This window comes from Pomacea canaliculata, linkage group LG2 (genome assembly GCF_003073045.1).
Source record: "Pomacea canaliculata isolate SZHN2017 linkage group LG2, ASM307304v1, whole genome shotgun sequence".
Lineage (NCBI taxonomy): Eukaryota > Metazoa > Mollusca > Gastropoda > Architaenioglossa > Ampullariidae > Pomacea > Pomacea canaliculata.
Window position 1 is genome coordinate 32,183,934 of NC_037591.1, and position 22,872 is coordinate 32,206,805.

General features: G+C 39.1%; 2 protein-coding genes across 2 annotated transcripts; one reads left to right on the plus strand and one right to left on the minus strand.

Moving 5' to 3' along the window:
* The first annotated feature begins 3,036 nt into the window (after positions 1 to 3,036).
* On the plus strand, positions 3,037 to 12,378 carry LOC112557030 (aromatic-L-amino-acid decarboxylase-like). The gene is given in 15 exon segments (XM_025226594.1): positions 3,037 to 3,132; positions 3,892 to 4,108; positions 4,628 to 4,741; positions 5,239 to 5,290; positions 5,871 to 5,888; positions 5,891 to 5,934; positions 6,172 to 6,306; positions 6,923 to 7,033; positions 7,231 to 7,263; positions 7,828 to 7,989; positions 8,647 to 8,714; positions 9,375 to 9,465; positions 9,902 to 10,000; positions 10,432 to 10,533; positions 10,740 to 12,378. Coding segments are annotated over 14 exon segments (1,743 nt in total). The 5' UTR covers positions 3,037 to 3,132; positions 3,892 to 3,907; the 3' UTR covers positions 11,253 to 12,378.
* A 131-nt stretch (positions 12,379 to 12,509) lies between these two features.
* On the minus strand, positions 12,510 to 22,133 carry LOC112557028 (25S rRNA (cytosine-C(5))-methyltransferase nop2-like). Its single transcript, XM_025226590.1, has 20 exons — positions 21,987 to 22,133; positions 21,324 to 21,474; positions 20,844 to 20,892; positions 20,452 to 20,537; positions 19,951 to 19,985; positions 19,718 to 19,807; positions 19,356 to 19,469; positions 17,841 to 17,896; positions 17,332 to 17,417; positions 16,760 to 16,853; positions 16,466 to 16,568; positions 16,050 to 16,139; positions 15,813 to 15,900; positions 15,196 to 15,336; positions 14,736 to 14,875; positions 14,406 to 14,495; positions 14,070 to 14,192; positions 13,586 to 13,683; positions 13,256 to 13,377; positions 12,510 to 13,054 (listed from the first exon to the last, which is right to left on the minus strand). The coding sequence occupies exons 1-20, from the start codon at positions 22,095 to 22,097 to the stop codon at positions 12,804 to 12,806; spliced, it is 2,118 nt and encodes a 705-aa protein (XP_025082375.1). The 5' UTR covers positions 22,098 to 22,133; the 3' UTR covers positions 12,510 to 12,803.
* Between the last annotated feature and the right edge of the window lie 739 nt (positions 22,134 to 22,872).

The following is a 22,872-nucleotide window of genomic DNA, read 5'->3' on the forward strand; positions in this document are numbered from 1 at the left end:
CGCAAACAGATAGGCAATCAGGTTCAATATTGAAAGAAACCTTTACAGTTTGGACCGAGAAATTATCATGATATGGGCACAGGTTACTAAATGAACGAGACAAGAGGTCTGTAAGTGTGGATTCTGTATTTTGTATGTTTATGTATTAATTCGTCCATTTTAGCTCTTCAGCGTTAGAGAAAGAAAATCCTATTTCTGAACAGTCACGTCGCCCGTGGTGGGGGAAAAATAAGAAGAAAATATGGCCTTACGGTCCTCAGACCCTTAGTTGGCGATTTACAATAGCCAGACCATGCCTTCTCAGCTAACTTTTGTCCGCAGTGTCTGTCAAGTCTCCGAGGGAAGTGGAGATTATGCACGCATGCGCAGTCATCGCCAGGCGGCGCTGTTCTGGCATTTCCGGTGTAATGTTTAAAGTCGGCGTCCGCTCTCGGTCGCCTTTGCTCTTTGGACGCGCTGTCGCCCCTTCCAATCACGTGCAGCTGAACGAGGCTTGATTGAGAGCTATTGGTGGCCATTACACGTCGCCGCGACGCCCACTCGCCCTTTACAGCGGTGATGTGCCCTTGCTTCGACTACAAAGAGGCTTGTCTCTCACACCCAGTCCCATCCACCCCAACGAATCCACCAGTCCCCAAAGCAGCGATTTTTTTTTTTTAATTCAAGCTCTAAACGGAAATGGTCACGATGAATTTCTAAATACGGATCTGGTTTGGTTTCTGTGGACATACGAATAAAGTGAGGATATATTTGAGAAGGTAAATGAAGTGATGTGGCAACTTTATGTGAAGGTGGGGTTAGGGAAGGGATGCAAACTCGTGCCGTCTTGTCTTTATCGCAGGTCATTACAATCTTCAGAACATATTTCTAGACAGAATTATTATCTTTATCTCGACGAAATTTGATAATAAAGACAAAAAAGTAGAGACTATGTATGTTTTTTTTTTTAGTATAAACTTCTACTAAGGATTTACGAGAGAAAGGATGAGCGGGGAAAGGTTCTGCTTACGAGGACCACGGTTGTAAAGGGGGCCCGGCGTTCGTCTGCATATTTGTTTGTTATTTTTTTTAAGAGGGAAAATGTCAAAGCATTACTCTTAGAGATGTCGAGTTTTAATATTTCAGTGTGCTATTCCCTGGCTGAGAGATGGGGACTGTGGTGAGGGAACAGCGAGCTGGCGTTGGGGAGAAAGGTGAAGTCAACGCTATCATGTCCTCGTCAAGCTGCGAGTGTCGCTTGGATGTCGGGATGCTGCGAGACCCCGATTATTTATGGTGCAGAGAATACTTTAATGAATGTTCAGACAGCGTGACACTGCCGGGCATGCCTGAACGGGCTGGGTGAAAAAGAGGGGTGAGGAGTATGTAGATGAATGGTGGTGCTTTGAGGGATCCACTGCAGGAAAGTCGTATTTGCTTCTTTGAAGAGTAGTATTAACGCTTGCATCGTCTTGAAGTACTAAGAAATATACGTTTGAACCTCAGATGAAGATGTCGGGGGAAGCAGACAATGAAGCACAATTTCTCACTCTAATGGTTAGCACGAATCGATGTTCTTTAAATTTTGCAAATGCAAATGCCAAAAAAAAAAAAAAAAAAAAAAAAAAAAGCAAAAACAAAACAAAGCACAAAAATTTACATATACACTTGAAAGTAAACATTGTATTCTTGGTACAGTTTCTTCGAAGAATTTAGCAATGATGCTAATGTTTCTGTTACCCTTGTCTCTGGTTAGACGCATTCACTATATAGTACTTTAAAGTTGAGTTCAAGGGAAAATAGTAATTATTCGAGTAATATTTCATGAACAAACTGTAAAACTAATTTGGCAGCTAAATTCAATCATACGGTAAAATCAGGTTCCGATAATTCTCTTCAAAGCGTTTTTTGCTTGTCTACAAACATGAGTTTGTCATTTCTTTTCACACAGAAAGTTTGCTAGTCAGATCGCAACTACAGTTATCTGATTTATCAGTGAGACATTGTTTTATCCCAGAGACACGGTGTCTCATCAGTGAGCAATTCACGTTATGTCAGTTGGTAAGGAAATTCTACAGTTACAGTATCTCAGATTCAGTCCCTGTAAGTTCTCTTGATTAAAACCGCTGAACTCAAACTTCATCCATTGTCCTCTACGTGACGTCACACTCCAGCATGATGGCGACCTTGCTATTTCCGCTAATCCTCACTTGCGTGGTTCAGCCTCTTCTCTCTCCCCCCCCCCCCAACCAATCCCCCCTGTTGTGTATGCAAGCCACAGCCCACCCACCACCCTCACCCGACCACCCACCCACCACCCCACACCGTCACCGCAGTGAGTCCGTCAAAAGGCGGGGCTGGATCGAAAAATTCCATCGCACATTTCCAGCGCGGACACCAAAGATAACTTCAGTGAGAATGCGTCTGGTCAGTCCCAGACCTGCAGGCGTGGCGGCTGCTGAGCCGAATAGGTGAGTGCCATAGGTGCTAGATCGCCGGCTCTCGTTCTCCACTGCGTCTAGTGGACATACTGCTGGCATCGCGGACTGTATTGGTATGCCTGCTGTCTGTCTCCTGTTGTTGGCTTCAAAAGCCAAGATCAAATCTCAATATACTACTTCTTTTATTCTTACATCTCTTACTACGTCACGTTTACTTAAAGGGATTCTAAAGGCAAAATAAAACTGCTAAAAATCGCGTAAAGAATAGATAAATTTGAATCTCGTCTATTTATATGTGTGTTCATGTGGAAAACGTTGAAAGTTTTTAGTAGAATGTTGTGTTTAATAACAGAAATTACACGGGACTTTTTTTTTTCTCCGTCACATGACCCTATGACGTGTGGTTTCCATGGTGAGAACCATGCCTCGAGAATGTGCTGCACCCGATTGCCACGAAAAGATGGGAAAAGATTAAAAATTTTCTTTTCATCAATTTCCGACAGACAGAGCCTTACAGACAGAGTACGTCATACGAATAAAAAGACTACGTCAAATCTTCGCAATGATTCAGATACAGAGACTGACGTCACAAGAAGACTCGTCTGCTTGATCATCTCGGGAAGCTATCGTGATTACTCGGCGGAGGGACACAACGTTCGATTTCACTGGATTTTTTAAATGTTTATAAACATCCGCGACTAAAATATTGCTAGTAAGTGGTAATTAAGTGAGAAACGAATCATTTATTTGTCCTGTATTGCTCTCGTGCTCTGTAATTGTAACTAAATATATTTTTGAAACGTTTGACCGTCGCCACAGCCTTATCACAAGCCTTTAGAATCCCTTGCATTTGTCATATACTGGATAGGTTTTGCCTCACTGTTCGAATACGACAGTCTTGTGGAAAGTTGCCTTAGTCACATATTGACCCAATATGTGTCTTGTTAAGCAGGCGCTTTAGAAGACAAAGCCTTTGAAATTTAACCGATAAAGTATGTGGATTTTTGGATGATAGATAATATAATAAGTTTAGTTTATGTGTGCGTGGAGAAATAATGTTATATTTTAGAGTAACAGAAATCAGAACTGGAACATATTCTTGCATTTTTCTCATTCGCAAGCTTAAAATACACTGTAGGAAATGAGAAAATGAAAAGAAAAATAACACTCTTGAAGCTCCTGAATTTGCAGAAATTTCTCCAAATTGCTGACTTTCCTTCCTGTCAGCCATCGGGCGACATCTTCTCTTGTGTAATCCTGTCCGTCTCGCAATCGTGCATCCCGGGATGCTTGGGGTAACCGCGACGTCTACATCATATTTCTCTTTCTCTCTCACGCACGCACGCACACACCCACACTGATCTTTAAAAAAAAAGCAAATAGGATACACTCCACTTTCCTTAGAATTTTTAAACATGGGAAGGTAAGAGAAAAACAATTTTTATTCCATTCTTTTGTCGTTTGTTGTTAGATAAAAGCTGCAGGCCATGGACTCCCTCGAATTTCGCAAGCGAGGAAGAGAAATGATAGATTATATAGCGACCTACATGGAAACTCTGTCCACCCGCCGGGTAACACCCGAAGTAGAACCTGGCTATCTCAGACACCTGCTGCCTGCGTATCCACCAAAAAAGGGAGAAAGCTTTGACAAGATCATGAAGGATGTGGAAAGTGCCATCATGCCGGGGGTATTAGGATTTTTGTAGTTTCAGAATTATATACATGTAAATGAGTATTTACAATCAAATTAGGTATTTGAAGGCTGGAGGTATCCTTTAACACATTTTCGTTTGCTTTAATGCAAGCTGTTCGCCATCTCGGAAATATGCTCATGTCATGACATAATTCGCTCCGAAGATTTTAAAAAGTTTCTGCCTTGTGTATCTTCGCGGACACAAGTATTCACGGTAGATTATACATCTTTCGTTCACCTCGTTGATTTAAGAGACTTTTATTTACCTTGTTTACTAGACTATCGATGGGTTGACTATTTGAAATCAACTTAAACAGAACGATGGCTACTGCTTGTTTGAACGTATAAGTGCAGGAATATAGAATAAATCCATGGATGTGCTGGATTCTAGTTTCGGCAGACGTTTCCGGGACAGGAATCGTCATCGTTATAAAATGTGTGTGCGTTTATATGCATTGTATTTATATATATCAATACGTTGCACGCTTGAACATGCAGTTTTTTCACCCTACAGATAACTCACTGGCAACACCCGAGCTTCCACGCTTACTTTCCAGCCGGAAACTCCTTCCCCTCCATCTTAGGCGACATGTTGTCTGACGTCATCGGCTGCATCGGCTTTTCATGGGTTTCGTATGCCGATCCCTCTTCTACCACAGTTTTGTAGCACTGAGAATTGGTAAAGGCCCTTAAACTACTGATCCGTGGTATAAGGTGGTATACGGACTTAAACAGCGTGTATACCACAGGTGGCGCAACAGGATTAATGTCGACTCACGTGACTCGGTAATGAAAGTCCTCTCTGGCTGTATAATTCTCAACTCCAGCTCGCCAGAGATTTTAGTCAATGATGTGTAACAACCAGCATCAGGACAATTTTTTTAAAGTGTTGGTTAGACAGCCCTGTCTACAGTGGTAGTCCCTTCAGGTTAATTCTTAACAGTTATGAAGACATATTCCTGTAGATAAGAATATAAAGATGTTTATACAGAAAAGATTCGTGCACTTCTTGTTTACCTATAAAGGTTTCTCGTTCTAGTTTCTGTTTGTTTATTTCCTTAATTTTAAAGGGAGGCGAAGAGTGATAACGAATATTTTTGATTACTCCTAATTTACATTTTACAGGCAGCAAGTCCTGCTTGTACCGAGCTTGAAACCCTTGTTTGTGACTGGGTTGGTGAGTGCTATTCGTTAGCTTTGTCGCTAGTTCTTAAAGTTGTCTTTGATATAAAGTCAACAACTCAATTTATAAACAGGCTGGTCTAAGCTGACTTCCTTTCCGTTATTGTGACATGCTGGTCGACGTCTGGATGGTGTACGTGTGCCTGTTTTTTTTAATTCAATCTCTTTTCTTAGGTTGCTGCTGAATGTTTAATTAATCGACTGCACGATGACAAGTAAAATGTTGTTGAATAAAATTCATTGAAATATACAATATTTTTCCGTTCTTTTCTCTTGTAAAAAAAAAAAAAAAAAATCATCTTAAGCTCGAATTAGTAAGAGAGCAGTGAATGTATTTTTTAACGCTTTGTATCTCAGTGTTGCTCTGAATACGGCATTTATGGGGTAAGCAATTTTTGTAGGGTAGATAGGGGAGGGGAATGGATGAAAAGATGTCTTTTACTTGGCGAGTTTGGTAGTTAGCCTTAGTGGTGTCTGTGCCCCTGTTCCTGCAGGTTTTCTTCTGGTGGATGTATGTCTGATCGAAACAGCAAGAAGGCCGGATTCATTGCTTTGTTACTGTTTGGTTTCTGCAGGTAAAATGATTGGTCTACCCCGATGTTTCTTCATGAGAGTGGAGAAGGAGGTGGCGTGATTCAGGTAAGTCTTTGTCTCATATTCTTTTTCGTACTTTTCCTACTTTTACGGCCAAAGAATAGACTGAAGACTCCGGTAAAAATCGTCGTTCGAAACATTTAAACTTTCCTTTCTACACCAGAGGTCATGTGTGTGTGTGTGAGAGAGCGGGCGGATGGAGTAACAAAGAGATAACAAGTGAGATGGATACAGAAACTGACACTGAAGACGATGACCACTCTATGACCTTCACCCTCACAGGGTTCAGCAAGTGAATGCGTTCTGGTGACGCTGCTGGCCGCTCGCCATGCCGCCATCAAACGCCTCAAAGTTCGACTACCCTTCGTGGAGGACGGGACGCTTCTGTCCAGACTCGTGGCCTATTCATCTAAAGTGGTAACTCCATAACAAATCACCAGTGTTTTAAAGAGAATATTTTCTTTCTTCTTCATAAGACTCGGCCAGACAAAGACATTAACTTTTTTTGCTACATCGGCGAAAAAGACGGTTTCTTAAAAGATATAACTGAAAAATATAAAACATGCAATCAAACAAACTGTACCTTGTCTGTTACTTTGCTCCTTTTTATACATATAAAGAGGTCGGAAAGTGAGTGATTACAAGAAGCTGGTTTTTCATGATATGCATCAAACTTTATTGCCCATATCATTGAGGGGTTTCAGCACGACGAACTTCAAAACGGTCGTGACATCATCAGGTACCATCTTGTAAGTCAGTCTGTCCAAACTACGTGATTACGGTTTCTCTGTCAAGTATGCGAAAACTCTTTTGCCTTAAAGTCAATTGAAATTAAGGCAATGAGGGTCAGGGCATTGGTTTTATTTCAAAGTACTTAACAATTGTTGTTTTAAGTCGGCATCAACAACCAAGATGGCGTTTCGTGCGGTCTCGGTCGAGGAGAGTACAAACGAGCTGAAACCCCTCTGTTCAATCATTTGTAAGGCTGTTGAGAAATAATAGTTTTTACACGTGGGCTTGGTGAACTGCACAGGCCCACTCCTGCGTGGAGAAGGCGGGGTTCATTGGCTTCGTCAAGATGCGGCAGCTGGAGGTTGACGACGATTTCTCGCTCAGAGGTCACGTGCTCGAGAACGCTATTGAGGTGATGCTTGCAAGTTGGTTTTGTTGTCTTTCAGCCTTCTTGCTTGTGTCTGGCATCTTAAAGTTTTACCGCGATGGTGATATGTAACAGTTCAAAATGTGCTTTCAGGTTGAAGGTGATGCATGCTCGTTAATGTGCATATATTGCCGAATCATGTATGATGCCCTGTCACTAACTACAACTGCATTATTTTGCAGGAAGATCGTCGACTTGGGCTCATTCCATTTTACGTGAGTTCATTGTGAGTTCACTGCGTGAGTGTATTTGTTGCAAACATTACGTGATTTTATTGCGGCAATGAGCGAATGATTCGAAAAATCCGAAGCAAGAATCCGGCTGGGAGGTTAAAAAGATTCTTTCTCGATTAGGGAAACATTAAACAATATAACTTGCTTGTTATTTTAATTTACTTAGATGCGAACGTGTTTCCTGTTAATCTCCGCTTCATTTTCTTCTTTACTTGTTTGTGAGGATCCACTGTAAAAGACGCGATAGAGATGACAGAGAGAAAGAGCGAGAGAAGGAAGCAAAAACAGGCATAAAAAAAGCGTAGTGAAACTTTGTACAAGTAAATACACAGTTCAGAGTGCATAATGAGGCCTGTGGAATAAACAACATGCATTATCCCTGAATCCGAAGAAGTCTATGTATTTACTTATTTAAAAAATGAGGCAAACAGATGAATTAAGAGCAATCGAAAATGAGAGAGAAAAGACACCCAGATGAAAAGAAACAGAACAGAATAAATACATGCTTTAAAAACCTAAGCAGGATTTTAACTTTGTATCCCGCAGGTGTGCGCTACCCTGGGTACAACCGCGTGCTGCTCCTTTGACAACATAGACGAGCTTGGCCAGGTGTGTGCACGTGAAAACCTTTGGCTGCACGTGGATGCGGCCTACGCAGGGAACGCCCTCATCTGCCCAGAGTACCAGCATCTCATCCACGGGGTCGAGGTTTGTCGTGTACTTTTTTCCGCAGAACGCACAGTGCAGATGCACGTTTGCTTCAGGTTGTAATGCAAATAGGCGAGGGTGCCATGTTGCATGGCTTTCATTAATCTTGGGATAACAGCCAACGTGAAAGAGTGGACCGGCTGTCCACCGGAGGACCTTCTCAGGGAGGCTCAAGACCATTCCTGTTGGCATGAGTTCACGAATGAGAAGCTCCATCGAATCTCCCCTAACCCTGGTAATATTGCCGCGACAATATGAAATGAATTGAATGAACGAATTGTTGTATTAGTCAAGGAGTCCGAAAGCAATATTTGCAGGTGATCCTACGCCACACATTAAGTTCCTTCGTCAATTAAAGACACACACAAAAAAACCCAAACAAACGCATTGAAGCTATTTACGAATAATACCTTAATCTGTTACAATAAGCGCCAAAGGGCTACAAAGATTTGCAAGAAATGATAATTTACTACACTGTATTTAGAATAAAAACTTAATATTATGAACGCTTTCCCAAGTGTGAACAAGTTTTGCAGTATCTTAATACTTTTGCTCCATGAAGGGTACTTATTCTCGTTAACAAAGCGGCTGGAGTAGTATGGCATGTTCATAAAAATTTACTCACCTGTAAAAAAAATCGGGGATCTTTTTTTTCAGAACTGCAACTCCCTCAACTTTAATGCAAATAAGTGGCTCCAAGTAAACTTTGACTGCTCTCTAATGTGGTAAGATCTCGCACCTAGGAATTCAGACAAATGAGACAATTAACGTCGAACTACAGGACTGGGGACATCTTACATTCGAGCACAGCTCTGTGGGACAACTTACATGTAACTATAGCAACGAGGACATTTTTACCTTTGACTGTAGTACTGTATGTAGTACCGAGATAATGAGTGTTTGTGTCTTATTTTCCGTTGATAAAAGGATTCCTTGGTATTTTTAACTTTAGAGGCACTTTCATGTATGGGAGCTGCACACTTTTAACAACTAGTCCTTCCGTGCTGCTTTTAAAGAATAATAGGTCTACTAAATTCCCCCCACACACATATCTATAGATAGGCCATTTTAATAATATATTATTGCCTGCTGTTAAATCTATTTTAACTAAAATTTTAAGAAAGAGGGAAGGTTATTGATGATTGTGTAGCTGTCGTGAGAAACAATTCATTCTTCAGAATTTTTCACTTTGTTATTTATAATATAATTTCCGTTGCAATCTCATTGCGATTTTTAAAATATAGATATGAAGTCAAATGATCATAACAGATCAGATAGTAGACTTGTCATCTTGAACTTTACCTACGACAAATATTTTTTACTGAATCAGTTTTTTTTAAAGGTGCTACGTCATGCCATTTATTTCTTGGCTATTTGTCATCCAGGGTACGTAATGTGGAAACCCTGACTTCAGCCCTGACAGTGGATCCCCTGTACCTCCAGCACAAACATGGCAACCACACTATTGATCTCCGGGTAAGTCTTCAGATTGGTGTTACACCTGACTCCTAGATCATTAGTAGTTGAACTGACTGCTTTGCATTAGCTCGACTGTTCACGTGACACTAATTAAAGAGAAATCGCTGGGAGGAAATTTATGTTCCTCGCAAAAAAAGGAAGCTCGCACTAAAGGACTTTTTTAATAATAAAAAATGTGAAGAGCATCAGGATCGGCTACAAAAAAGAAATGTTGGTAGTAACATCTAAACGGGCCTTGTGAAATGAAATATTCTTATTTCTTATGTTCGCTATTGTGTATTGTGCCGAGAAGTTTCCAAATCTGTATGTGATGCAGATTCTCACGTGACAGTCGGGTTCCTTCTGCAGGCTTGCTTAGTAACTAGGTGAAATAAAGCTGTTGTGATTTGCAGTGTATAACCTATGAACTCATGCTAAGTGCCACTGTTGGCAGCACTGGGGCATCCCGCTCAGCCGCAGGTTCCGGGCCCTGAAACTGTGGTTTGTCATCAGGACCTACGGCGTTGAGGGTCTGCAGACCATCATTCGACAGGTCAGTCGTCTGCTTTCCTGAATTTATTCTCGCTGTTTCTTGGTGGTTGTGGTATAGGAGGTGTTGCGAGAGTGGAAGTCTGTACATGTACGGTTGTCCGGGAGGAGAATCTATCGACAACTATTTACTCACAGTCACAGACATCCATTAAAAGGAGAATCCAGGTATTCGAGAACAAGTGTATGAGAAGGATGTGTCGGATCTTATACAGAGAACACAGAACAAACGACTTTGTAAAAAACAATATTACCACACTTGTAGGACACAATGAATCTCTACTTTCAACAGTCAAGCGACGTAGGATGATCTTTGGTCATGTGACGACACCCTTATCGAAGACTATCCTTCAAGGCAACTTGGAGGGTAGTCGACGCCACGGTGGCCAGAGAAAGAGAACGTCAAGGTATTTCAACTTGTTTATCACATTGCAGCAAACCATTCTGGCCAAGACGTTTGAGGAAAAAGTCCTCGGTGATGACCGATTTGAAGTGCTCGGAAACGTCACCATGGGGCTTGTATGCTTTCGACTACAGGTCAGTAAAATTATAAATGTATGTTACTATAAATTTTTTGTGCATATTTGAATGGTCTAATGATCGTTTACATAAGCTTACATTTGGAAAGTGCTGAGGCAGTTAAATTACTTCATAAAACTATATACACTACTCACATAAAAAGCAGTCACGCAAAAGAAACAATTACTTCTCATACCAATTTTAATCTCGTTACATGGCGGAAGGGTCCAAACTCGCTGTCCATCAAACTGCTCAAAATGATCAACGAGTCTGGGAAGCTGCACATGGTGCCCGCCCTTCTCAACGAGCTCTACGTCATCCGGTTCGCCATATGCTCGCAAAGCGCGTCAGAGGCTGACGTGGAATACGCGTGGGACGTCATTTCCGCTTTCGCGAGCGAGCTTCTGGCCGGGCGGCGGGAGAGCGCGACCAACAGCGACCGCTTAAGCAAGGAGAGCGCCAGCGAGTCGGACGACGAGGTCTTCAACACGGACTTCGACGACGAGTTCATCTTCGACCACCAGCGGTGTCACCTGCAGCGCGCCCACCTCAAGCGCAACTTCTTCTTCAAGATGGTCTCGGATCCCAAGTCGTACAACCCTCGCGTCCTGCGCTCGCTAAGCGGTCGGCATCGCAGTCATTCCGTTGGCAGCAGCAGTCCGGGGTCTGGGGAGGGTGCTTACATCGGCCAGAAGCCAGTCGCCAACGGCGCTATGTCAAACGGAACTCCTCCATAAGCCATTCCTCGGTATTAAGGCTGACGGCAAAGGACTCGAGCTTTTCTGTAAACCTTAGGTCAGTGATAGATGCGAGAAAAAAAAAGCTACAATGCCAGCGTGTGTAAACTGTAGGTGTGTGTATTCACTTACGCTCACCAAAATGTGCTGTCAAGCAACACACACACACACAAAACAGGGTAAACTCTTAGGTAAATTTATGTAAACCAGGGTAAACAATTACTTTTCGCTGTCGATAATGTCAAGATGGGGTAAGTCGTTCTGTGTAATGTCATGTAATATAATTTAATGTAGGAGTCGATCGTCGAAAAAAATGTAGCTAAATCTATGTTTTATTAAAAAGAAATTAGTAAACATGCACACGCCATTTAATGCAGTCCCTCAAAGTATAATGTTTTCAGTCGGTGAGAAACGATATCAGCAGAACATTTTCTTCAGCCTCAACTACTGCCTTCAGAAGCTTTCAAAATATTCTTTTCATTTGAAAAAAATCTCCAAACATTTGAAAGTGCTATTGCTATGCATGCAGGCTTACAAGAATACAAAGAAACATGCACACATACATTGTCTCCCGACTGCAGACAGAAAAGGATGTACTCTAACATCTCTACCTTTAACGAATTCCAGCTAATGATTTATGTACAGATTCGTTTGTAAACGTTTTACAAATGATAAGCGAATTGCTTTACTTATATAATTATTTACAGCCAGCTTTATTAATGTTTATTTTCAGCATAATCTGCGAGTGAATATGTCTATTCAAATAACCTCACTTGTAGTGATGTTCTGAATAATAAACCTGCAAGCTGAACAAAGTTTCAACATCTGTTCGCAAGTAAGACTGTCTGATTTTTTCCCCATCATAAAGGGATCGATTCCAGTTCAGTGTTCACTTTTAAGCTTTCTTTGCCAATTATTTGACATCGGCTTACTATGAAACACCACCTTCATCAAAACAAGAATTGATACACTGTAATTTTCCTAGACTGAAGATATTTATGTAGTTTTCAGTGGTGCAAGATGGAGCGAAAGGGGTGTTTCAAGAAAGCAGCCATAATGTACCACGGTATAAAAATCCAATAACTACGGTTCTTTACAGTTCAGCGGGTGTTACCTACACGTTGACGTTACAAAGGTTAAATTGCTCGTCATCTATATGATCTCACCCACCTACCCAACCCCTTACCAGTCCACGGACAAAAAACCAAGCTTCCAATCCCTGTTCCGTGCAAAAAAATTCTGAAGAAGGACTTCTCAAACATGGAAAGTTGTGTTTATTTATATGCTGACAGTCCATCAAAATATCAATAAAATCCATCAAACTCACTCACACACAGATATATATATGCATTCATGCATACACAAACTACTCAGTAAAACACTTGTAATGATGAAGCATACTCTTCTTTCACTCGCCCCACCCACACCATGACTGCTTATGTCTATACATGTTAAAGTATTTCACTGTAGGATAATATGTACCATGCCAATATGCAAAGGGATTTGTCTTCATGAGCCAAACTCAATCTGTACACTTCTTGAACTTACTGGTCACTTCTTTTTAAGAATTCCTTTCACTTTTGTTTTTGTGTTTTTTGTGTTCCCGGTCTTTTTGTAATTTTTAGTTTTGACAGCTTGACTCCCCTTGAACTTTTTGTGCTTTCCTATGGTTAACTTTTGAGGTGATGTTTTGGTTGAAGAAGATGAAGGCTCCACTTCCTTCACGGATGAAGGAGTCTCTGAAGACTTTGCCTTGCCGTTTTCCTTGTCTTCTTGATTACCTGTGTTCTTTTTACCCTCCTCTGAAATGATACCAAATGATGTTCTACTTACAAAATTTTTCACATCATGATGAGAAAAAAAACAACAAAAAAACAATTTTTTAACTATGCTCACTTTGATAACACAATAAGATATTTAACGTCAAATCTATACTAATCTATGTCCATATGCTTTCACAAGACTTATCATGATTATGCCTTTTTAAAAAAAACTCTGCTCACCTCCTAGTCGCTTATTGGAGAGTTTCTGCAGCTTGGCCACAAAGAATCCATCAAGATTATGTGTATGAGGGTAGAATCTTCTGGTCATCTTCATACTAGGGTGAAATCTGTGCTGCTGGAAACTGCAACCAGACAAGAAACTGGAGAACTGTCGGCCACAATAATCAAGCATAAATCAACTTAATTCATAATGAACAAATGAACATCAAAATTATCAGACAATATCTGAATCTGCATTTCACTGAAAACTCCCCTAATTACAAAATAAAGCCAAGACAAAACAAAAATAAAAATGCTGAAAAACCTGCAAGGATAAAAACTAGAACATACTTGACAAACCCTTCTCTCCCAAAATCAAGCCCTGTTGGGACAAGCCGAACATGACGACGTTTCAAAGCATAGTCAATAACCCACTCATTTTCTTCAACCTGCAAAATAAGAAAATTTTTACCATTGAAAAGTTCACCTACCATATACTTTCCAGAATTACAAAAAATATGAAATTTTGACAACGGGCATGGAAATTTGAAAGTCTACAAGTTAGTTAATTCACAGATGCCTTCCAAGAAAAACTAAAAATTCCTTCAATTAGGTATAGACATTTTAAAAAATTGAACAATAGCAATCACTGTAACCAAGTTACAAGGAGCAGTAAACAATAAGGGCAATATGTTTACATTATGTCCAAACAGAAGACAGCAAAAGCTAGTGTATTTTAATAGGAATCACATGCAAAAAAGGCCTCTAGTATCAACAGAAGATGCAACAAAAATGTTGAAACATTTCTTTTAACAGCCACACTGATAGAACACACCAGGACAGAGCATGTAGAATACACAATGTAGCCTCCAGTTTTTGACTTGGCATCACAGCAGTCAATGGCAGACAGAATGAGTTCCTTCTGAAGATGTGCACATCGCTGGATGTCTTTCTCATCCTGTTATTTTTACATAGCAACAAATGCTTCAAATAACCTTTTAACAACAGATATAGCAAGTATAATGTTCATTTTTTTTGTGTGGTGCAAAGAACTAATAAAGACATTTCAAGCCTATTGTAGAAAACAACCAATAGATTAGGAGAAGAAATATAAAAATCTTGTTAGAATAATTTACTCATTAGTTATAAATGGTCAGAAAAGGTACTTTACCTTTCTCAACTTAACTTCCTGATCTTTAGCAATGACACCTGTCCCACTACATGGAGCATCAAGCAATACACGATCAAATCCTGAAATAAGCTGCACAGAAAAAATTATGACTATGACATACCATTAACCTTAACTTTGACTTGCCATGCACCCACGTATTTGCCAAATCAGAAAACTCTTACCATCAATATCTTATGGATAACACACACTTTTTTGCATGCATGTGTCATATTATGCAAACACATTATACATGGATACTGCAAAGGGAAATAACATGCAGAAATCTCTCTCAAACACACACACACAGTAAAACACTTAACTTATGAATACCTTTGGGTATATGCGACCATCGTAGGAGGATACAACAGTGTTGTGGACTCCCATACGATGAATGTTTGAGATGAGCGCTTTGGCACGCTCCGCATTAGCATCATTGGCAAAAATACAACCAGTATTCTTCATTAAAGCAGCTGTCAAAAAAACAAAACGTTTTTTAAACAAATGTCTGTAGTACTTTTCTAACAGGAATCAGAATCATTCTCTATAAAACTTGGATACAAATAATTCAGAATGTTCACACATTAACTCCTGCCTAAATTTAACATGCTGAAAAATACTTAATGTATGAGCTGGCTACATTCTTGGTTTCTACATCGCAGCTGACACTAAGACGGTTCTTGGCAGCAAGCCTAAAACTTACGGAAATTTAGCCACTTTGAAAGTGTCTTACATCAAACTCCATGGAAGGAAAAGAACTGTTTAAATTAAAGCAACAATAAACTGTAACAACCTATGTAAGTTGTTTTTCCCCCAGGTGCTGCAGCCAAGTCGAGAATCCGCTCTTTTTCTTGCGGTGCCAAAGCCATGACTGGCAAGAAACTGGAGCCACCCTGAAGCATGTAGTGACCAGCCAGGTATTCTGGTGTTGCACCTGTGAAGATTAGATGGGAGCCAAATAAATTAGTTCTATACCTTATTTCCCAAATCCTCTTAGTCTGTAACTCATTTGGAACTCTTCACCCAGATCTTTAACTATCAGCTGAAAACATTAAGCATGTGCTAAACTGCTTGTACTATATTTGTTAAACATGTCAACAGACATCTATAAAAAAATATGAGATAGGTAAAAAATAATAAATAAAAAAGATGACTAACAGCCCATAGTTCACACTGAAAAAAAACTGTTGTTTGGATAAGAAAAATGAAAAAAATACATCTGCAGAGCTGCCAGAGGAGTGGAAGTAACACTGGAGTATTAGATCCACGATAGAAAAAAAAAAGAATTTTTTTCAATAGAATGCTTATGGTATTGATACTTTTCTTCTTGTTCCTGATGCACATTGTCTAACTAAACAGGGTCTATTATTAAAAAGCCACAACTAAACATTATGACAAAAGAAGGCTCACCAAGAGGTACTTGGGAGTCAAATACCACAAGTCCTACTTTCGACCACTTTCCAATGGGATCCAGATTAACACCTCTGTTGATAAGAGCCTGTGAAACAAATACTCAAGTTGACACAAGGCATGAACTTGGGAATTCTCACATTTCTCATACAGCTTTTTAACTTTAAGTGTGCAAATGATGTGATAACAAAACTAGCACATGAACTTGAGAGATTGTGCACAATGATCAGTTCATACCTGTGCAAGATCTCTTCTTCGTGTTTTCAAAGTGTTTGTGCGTATTGTCACAGGCCGGGGAGCCTCGTTTGCTTCAAGAACTTCTGTGATCTGTAAAGATTAACAGCAGGAGAATTAACTGTTTTGCTTGGAAAGAAAATGCAGCATAGAACATATGTTTGCATTGTGTTTACAAGTAAATCATTAAAAAGCTTCATATACATTTACTGTTTCCAGAAACTATGTATTATTTATGCTGTTTGGTGAGTGGAATTTAAGTTGCAGCCAGTCCGTAAACAGATACTACACGAAGAGAAAGAACAGCGGGCCCGAGACAAAAGCTGAACCCAAGATATGCTATTTGATGAAGTACACAACTTATTCAGGAATAGCACAAAGTAGTCTGCAATATTTGAATTAACTTTAAACAGGCATACCTCTAGAGGGAACAGATCCATGAACTTCTCCATCAGAAACTGGTTATAGCCATAGTAGGTACACAGGTCTTTGCACAACTGGTTCACATAGTCCTGTCTACTCCTACAGTGACAATAGCGAATAATATTAACCATTTTCCTAACCAGTTTATCCAAATATTGGCATGGTGGACAAGAATGAAAAAAAAAAAAAGCTTTTCAAAAGCCAACCAAGAGCTTAAAAAAAGTAACAAAACTCTCAGTCACAGGTCAGACAAAAAAGATTTTGCAAAGATACATAAAATTTTTTTATACCTTCCTTCTTCATGTCTTGCTTTAAAGTCTGCCAAGACAAACTGTACATCACGAATCCTTTGCTGGATAATTGTTCGATCAGGAGCAAGATGGGGTAAATAAGGGTCAAGGATTGTAAAAAGTGACAGCAGATTAAAAAATATCAATAAACAAAGCAACAAAAGGTTACACCACAGTCCTCTCTGTAATCTAAGAATCACGTACACTTGCATACATTCCATAACGAGGCTGAACGATCTCTCTGCACACATACATATATGTATAAAATGTGTACATGTTGAAAAAATTGCAACCGAACTGATTATAAGTCAGCACCCCCCACCCCCACTAGAAATAATGGCTGCAGCAATGAAGTCACCCTGCTCTCCACCATCAGGGTGTTAGGAAACAAGACCAATTACATTTTTCTTAATATAGAAGTTTTGACATGTAACATGCAATGACCTTGGCTAAGCAAACTCCTTTGAAAAAGAAGCTGAAAAGAACTGAATCTAAATGTGCAACAAATATAACCAAGCCTACAGAGTATAATTTACCAAAATTTTTTAACATTAGCAATATAAAAAGGATATTTTCCTTCTCAATCTCCTGGCCGCTAGGCAGCACAATAGTCTCTGTTTCTGCAATATTTGTTTGAAGTTCTTCTTCTGCAAGTTTGCTAAAAAATAATAATAATTACAACAAAGTGAAAATGAAAAGAAATGGAAGCAAATATGAAACCGGTGTACAATATGCATTATATATGCAATATTTTTTATGTCTTTACTGTAAGATTTACTAACCATTGTGATTTAGTTTTTTTTAAAAAGTTCAGTGAAAGAAAATAACAGCAAGCGTGCATCAGATTTTAAACCAAAGAAAATGCTCAAAACACAGCAAGCATTTTAATAATAATGAACATTTTTATACACTTTTCCAATGCTCAGAGCACTTTACAGAAATGATAGACTATACACATATTCTCATAAACAGACATGCTCACTTCTGCAACAGGCATGCCTACTTATACATAAGATATGTTCACACGTCATGAACACCCATAACTGTAGAAAATAAAAATAAAGAAATTTTGCAGCTTCACCTGTCTCTTTCCTGCTTTTTTTTCAATTTTTTTGCAGCCTTTTCTATTGGGAGCAACTGTATAGACAAAAAATTTAAACAGTATTGATTGCATTTATCAGACCTGTTTACCCTTATGAGTTTAATAATAATAATTAAAAAATGCAAAAATTTTTAAAATGCATACTCACATTCCTAAACAGCATGCTCTTAGCGCTTAAAAATAAGAACAAAACATGCACAGCATACGAGGAACAGGAAAACAAACAAATAACACAAACAAATATGAACCATAAAAGAATAAATAAACGTACTAAACGAAGAATAAAATTAAATACAGAAAATATAAGAAACCAAATAACAAGAACAAGAGCTGAGAGTAACTTGATATTGCAAAAGGAAAGGAGTGAAAAAGGACAGCATTATGGGACAGGTTGTTAGGAGTAAAGTTTATGGAAGAGGTGCGTTTTCAGTACGTTTAAAGGATTCAATAGTGAGTAGGTGGTGGATATGGAAAGGGAGAGAGTTCCATTGTTTTGCTGCACAATAACCAAAAATCCTGTAGCAATATGTTGTTGTTTTGGTGACAGGAAGAGTAAGGAGATAAGAAGCGGAGCTGTCTAGCTGGGACATAAGGGAAAAGCAGTTCAGAGAAATAATCAGGGTAGGTGCCAGCAAAGAAATTAAAGCACTGCAAGGACAGTCTGCACTGGATGCAACTGATGGGCAGCCAGTGTAGAAAACGAAGGAGTTGGGTGGCATGGTCCCATTTCCTAACTCTAAGCACCAGAGTTCTGTACTTTCTGGAGTTTGTGAAGAAGGTATTCAGGGTAGCCAGCAAGCGAGTTGCAGTAATCAAGTCTGGATAAAACAAACGCACAGACAAGAGTGTCGGTAGCGCGAGTAGACAGAATGTGACGAATGGCGCTGATCTTGCATAGTTCATAATAGGCAGACTGACAGACTGCTGTAACTTGTATAGCAAGAGTCATGTCTGCAGTGACAATGAATCCCAGATTCCTGATGGAGGATGCAAAGATAATGTTGGTTTAACCCACTAATTAAACACACTGATCTAGATTGCCAGTTTTTCCTGGGATTAAATGCTTTTTATTAAGAAATATTACAGGTTGCTTATTCTAAGAATAGACAGGTTTGAGTTGCACATCCACCAATGTAGCAGTGCTATAAACACATCTTGAAAATTAATAATTTATCTTTTTTTTTTATTTTTAACAAAATGATAAACAATTTTTGTTTTCTTATTTCCTTAACACACCAAAAACCTCTCACTTTTCATAAATTCACATACAGTGCAGATGTCGGCCAGAAATAATCCCTTAAAACTGAAGGTGGAAGATGATTTATATGCTTTTCAAATATAGCTTTGTACTACAGCACTTTTCCTCTAAGAAAACACACAATCCCTTTCCTAGCTAATGGCTGTTTATGCTTATATTTAATATTTTCTATGTCTGATAATCGTTGACCAGTTTTAATGTCAAATATGTGGAGAATATGTTTTAAAGAAACTCACATCTTCCTCTTCACTCTCTTCTTCATCCTCGCTCTCATCTTCTTCACCATCATGCTCATCTTCATCAAAGTTGTCATTGTCTTCATCAGTATTTTCAACTGGAAATTCATCCACCTAGGAAAAAATCCTCATTATGGGTGTGCCAAAGAGCAGACAAAGATTCAAGCATGTACAAACAGAAAACCAGTGATAACGTCTATGATTAGATGTCAATGAAGTTGTCTGTACAGATGTAAAACAAGCATAGCAGCAAATTCCACTTGATCAGTTTGGTAAACAGAGTGGCTAAGTAAAACCCTGCACACAACCTCCATCTACATATCAATTCTTTATATACAACAGATTTTCAATTATTTACTCACATCATTATCATCCTCATCCTCTTTCAAATGCTGCAAGTGTTCAGGACTGTCATTCATTATTTCACTATCTGCTTCTAAAAATTCATCACCCTGCAAAATTTAAAGGAAAATAAAAATCACAATAAAATGGTAAGAATATTTTGAATGGCTCACACACTGACCAAACACCATTTCCACAATGGTTAATTACTACACCTTTCATACCCACTCATCCATAGTTTATATACACTTACCAGATCATCACTATCCTCATCCTCCTCACTGTCTTCTAAAAAAAGGGGAAAAAAATGTGTGCAGTCATTAAATGTAATACTATCTGGTACCTCGATACCAAGACATATACGACTGAACACAAGATGACAAGACATTCTTTCACTAAACATTCTGAAACAGTATTATGAAAACTCTTCAAGTCAATGCCACCATTAAACAAATAAAAGAAATTTCTAAGCATCTGGTGTAATTTCTCTAGCACTGTCAAGAGACTGTCATGCTGAGTGTCAAGAGGCACATTTCTTAGTAAACTTTTAAGAGAACATCATATTCTGTCTTTACACTAGAATGAATGTTTGTAACAAATACCTGCAACAGTAATCGCTTACTGAACATCTTCATATTTTGTATATTTTATTTGTTCTATTTAGCCTTCTTCAGTGGCTTGCCGTCAGATATATTTAACCAGAGTGGTTAGTAGAATTGGATAATAAGTTGCAACTTGGATCATGATGTATTACCTTTAGTTCTTTTCCTCTTCAAGCCAGTTATTTCCTTAATTCCTTTGACCTTCTTTCCAGCTTTATTCTGTTTTTTCTTGAGGAACCTGCAGCCAGTTATAAATATGTACATAAAACAGGCTGATGAAAAAACTCCTAAAACCAAAATTTAAAAACCCTGCATGTTATGAATATGACTGCTTAGTGTTTAGTTTTAATAGCTATGTTTATAGAGCATAAGCGTTCAGAAGTGGTAAAAAAGTAGAATTTTTAGCTTTTGAAACCCAGTAACTCATCTCAAGAATACTATCTGATAAAGAATTGTTATTGAAAATAAACATTGTTACTTGCTATTGAAAATCTCATGAACCATGCACAGATGGAGCTCAATTACAAAAATCGCTCTAAAATACCTTTTCTTGTCTTTCGATTTTCCTTTGAGAGGATCATCTTTCAGGAGTGCTGAAAGGATAAAGTAATTAATAAACATTAGTGTCAAGACACGACAAACTCTTCCTGTTTACATAAGATATTACAGTGGAGATGAAGACGCCTAGATATGGGGCAGTAACTCAAAGAATATAATCAGTAATCATGACACTAGCATCTTGATACCTTACGTTAAAAGTGAAAGTCGTCTGCACAGCAATCTAATCGAAAATAAAGTGGATAAAATATAACCGTTTGGTTATAAAACAATAAAGTTCACGGTTGCTGATGCCCAGACATTCTCGTATTTCCTCCCGCACACAATCTACGTTTTTATATGCGTGCGCGCGCACACACACACGTGAATGCATATGAACAGTGTGAAGCACAGACCCAAAATTACTGAAGGTATTACTGAAGATACCTGTGTATTACTTCTGTATACTATGTTTTCCGAAACAAACCTTTCACTGAATGAATTGGATCTTCTTGTTTCTTTGCTTTTCGTCCTGGACCAGAAGCAATTTTATCTAGAGGCCTCTTTCTCCCCATTTTGAAAACAAGTGCCTCGTTGACGTACACGTGTGAAGCAACCGGAAGTAACCTAGAGACTTGCTGGAAACAAATGCCGTAAAAGCAAACTTTTATTAATAACTTTTATTTTGCTAATAATCTAGTATTAAGTTATGTAGTACGTAAAACCTAGCGTAAGATTTTCCTAAATTCTAAATAAACTATGTCGTAAACATCTGTAGCCATACGTGTCGGGTTGATTGCCGAAAACCCTCTTTCTTTTCCCCCATAGTGCGAAATCGCCGCAAGGTTGATGCACGTTCCTACTAAATAAGTCAACCATGCATCTTCACCGTTTGAGTCAAGCATTATAATTACGTGGAACGTTTTATATGGGGATCAAAGAAGGGAATTTTCTCTTTCTATCTCTAGCTATAAAATACGTTTTATACTTATAGAGAATTAATTTTATAACTATTTGGCAAAATTTTAAAATCATTATTTTTAAAAAGTTTTGATATTGGTTTTTAAAGTTATCTGGAAATTAGAAGGTTATATTTTATATAGTGTCCAACTTGGATATTCATTAAAAAATAAGCATCTTCAGGAATTACCTGGGGGTTAGTGGACATGGACCAGCAAAAGGAGACCCGTTCCCCTTTTCCACCTTTCTTGGAATTTGCTGAGGATGACCACAGGAAGGTTAGTCTCCGTCCGCGGGACATGGCTGTCTAACCAGCACCAACTGAGCTGCCGTGGATTAATAGAAATAGAAACGTTTGTCTCCGTCGGCCGAGAGTATAGCAGCAATGGTGTACCTTCTCCAGCATCGCTGACCTCAGGATCGGGATTATCCAGTGCAAGACGATAGCATTGTCGAAGAGGAAGATAATTCCAGGAGTACGTGTGTGTGGTTGTGTGACGTGTGGATGGATTCCATGACGTAGATATCTTTCTTGGGACTGGTTTTCGTTTTATAAAAGCTCTGTCAGAAGCATCTGCTTCTCATTTCAATGTATCTTCTGCCTTTTGGAGGATGCAGACACTTCTCCGGTATGAGATACTGCCACAAAAAAATATATATATAAATATAGACATGTCATTACACCATACAGAGGCAGCCTTGGCAGGACGCGGGGCCCTGCGGGGCAGAGAGCCACAAGTGTAGACTATATACTGTACAGGGACATGTGGTCATGTTTCAAAATAATAATAGATGAATATGTTCATGTATCAAGTGAAACCGTACTAGTGTGCAGTTCAGAGATAAAAGAGAGCGATATCGAGCAGACGACACTACAAAGGGTCATCAAGAGAAGAGTGCCTCATGTATGTTAAATTCCAAATTTCTTATTTCGCATTGAATTGTTATTTCCCCTTGTGGGGAGTGGATCGATCCTGGAGGTGCTAGTTACCAGGACGACCCGTGAGATAGGTGGGGAATAATCTTTGACGACGATGTGCTCAAACATAGATCTTATGGTGTGTCAGACCTATGCC

Bases quoted from the DNA above. Each gene is read 5' to 3' on its own strand.
- LOC112557028 (XM_025226590.1), bottom strand. From the start codon at position 22,097: ATGTCCCGCGGACGGAGACTAACCTTCCTGTGGTCATCCTCAGCAAAT. The intron at 21,475-21,986 runs GTAATTCCTGAA...ATTTGTTTCCAG, and splicing joins CCATGTCCACTAACCCCCAG to CAAGTCTCTAGGTTACTTCC. The intron at 13,378-13,585 runs GTATGTTCTAGT...GTCTGGTTGCAG, and splicing joins GGGAGAGAAGGGTTTGTCAA to TTTCCAGCAGCACAGATTTC.